The sequence below is a fragment of the Nanorana parkeri genome, unplaced genomic scaffold, assembly GCF_000935625.1.
Source record: "Nanorana parkeri isolate BGI_ZX_2015 unplaced genomic scaffold, ASM93562v1 scaffold228, whole genome shotgun sequence".
Lineage (NCBI taxonomy): Eukaryota > Metazoa > Chordata > Amphibia > Anura > Dicroglossidae > Nanorana > Nanorana parkeri.
Genome location: NW_017306496.1, coordinates 657,968 through 659,926, shown reverse-complemented (window position 1 = coordinate 659,926; position 1,959 = coordinate 657,968). Strand labels below are relative to the sequence as shown.

Here is a 1,959-nt window from a genome sequence, read left to right as displayed (position 1 = left end):
TGTAGATCTATAGAGAGATAGATATAGAGAGAGAGAGAGAGAGAGAGAGATATATCGAGAGAGAGAGAGAGAGAGATATCGAGAGAGAGAGAGATATCGAGAGAGAGAGAGAGATATCGAGAGAGAGAGAGAGATATCTCGAGAGAGAGAGATCTATATATAGGAATAGGGAGTAAGAAAGGCATCCCCATTTTGTCTGTCTGCCTTCTCTTCCACACAGCTGAAAATGTTATATCAATAGGTTTTTTTATATATAATATAATGTATATCGGCCGGTGTCCCGTGCTCCGCACCCGGTAGGGCTCCAACGTCTTCAGCAGGTAGCAGGCCAGCGCCTCGTCGCAGTGGAACGTCCCGTTGTGAGTGCCGAGTTTGGGCGCCATGTGTCTCTCCTCCCGCCGGGGCCGCTTCGGGTCTTCAGGCATGAAGAGGGGGAAAATGTGACGGCTGGCAGAGAGATGGCGGTAACAGGAAACCAACCCCCGACACACCATGTGGAACCAAATAAAGCAGGAAACCGAACGGGATAAACGTATGCACAAGAGACTTCCGGTTGCCGAGATAGCGTGTATATTTACATACAAGTTATATGTGAGACTGATAACGCTATATGTTATAGAGGAGCCTGACAGCTGTGTTATAATACTGGGATGAGGAGAGGAAAGTGGAGCGAATGTGGATATTACGTGTGGAATAAAATCTTGCTAAATTGACGCTTCTAATGGCAGATAAAAGTGTTGAATTCCGATTCATTCATTTATTGCATCATGAAGCGCCATATTCTAGTACGTTTACTCTGATGTGCACCAAAAACCTGTCTGGCCCTCCATAACATCCCCTTCTCCTTCCTGCACCTGGCTGGCCCTCCATAACATCCTCCTCTCCTTCCTGCACCTGGTTGGTCCTCCATAACATCCCCCTCTCCTTCCTGCACCTGGCTGGTCCTTCATACACATCTTGCTCTCATTCCTGCACCTGGCTGGTCCTCCATAACATCCCCTTCTCCTCTTGTTCCTGCACCTGGCTGGTCCTCCATAACATCCCCCTCTCCTTCCTGCACCTGGCTGATCCTCCATAACATTCCCCTCTCCTTCCTGCACCTGGCTGGTCCTTCATACACATCTTGCTCTCATTCCTGCACCTGGCTGGACCTTCATACACATCCAGCGCTCTCCTTCCTGCACCTGGCTGGTCCTTCATACACATCCAGCTCTCTCCTCCTTCCTGCACCTGGCTGGTCCTTCATACATATCCAGCTCTCTCCTCCTTCCTGCACCTGGTTGGTCCTTCATACACATCCAGCTCTCTCTTCCTTCCTGCACCTGGCTGGTCCTTTATACAAATCCAGCTCTCTCCTCCTTCCTGCACCTGGCTGGTCCTTTATACAAATCCAGCTCTCTCCTCCTTCCTGCGCCTGGCTGGTCCTTCATACACATCCAGCTCTCTCCTCCTTCCTGCACCTGGCTGGTCCTTCATACACATCCAGCTCTCTCTTCCTTCCTGCACCTGGCTGGTCCTTTATACAAATCCAGCTCTCTCCTCCTTCCTGCACCTGGCTGGTCCTTTATACACATCCAGCTCTCTCCTCCTTCCTGCACCTGGCTGGTCCTTTATACACACCCAACGCTCTCCTTCTCCTTACTGCATTTGGCTGACCCTCTATACACATCCCCCTCTCCTCTTCATCTTGCACCTGGCTGCCGCTCCATACAAATCCTCCTCTCCTCTCCTGCCTCACCAGGCTGGTTGTCCGTAGACATCACCCTCCCCTTATCTTCTTCCTCCTGCACCTGGCTGACCCTCCATGCACATCCCAATGACAGTTTACTTTTAGCTGTCTGCATCCCATTGGGAAGGTTTCCCTTCGTCTGCTCTGAAAACTTCAAAGCAGGTGTTCCCATTGGAAGTAACCCTTCACCTCCTCTAAGGTGACAATAAATAGTCACCAGGACAAAAAGA

General features: G+C 50.4%; 1 protein-coding gene across 1 annotated transcript in view; it reads right to left on the bottom strand.

Annotated features, from left to right (window-relative positions):
- The window catches only part of CUNH12orf10 (chromosome unknown C12orf10 homolog), a 12,785-nt gene extending 12,238 nt beyond the window's left edge, over window positions 1-547 (bottom strand). The window contains exon 1 of the mRNA XM_018556202.1: window positions 294-547. Within this exon, the coding sequence (XP_018411704.1) occupies window positions 294-494 (201 nt within the window). The 5' untranslated portion in view covers window positions 495-547. The remainder of the gene's footprint in view (window positions 1-293) is intronic.
- Window positions 548-1,959: the final 1,412 nt, after the last annotated feature.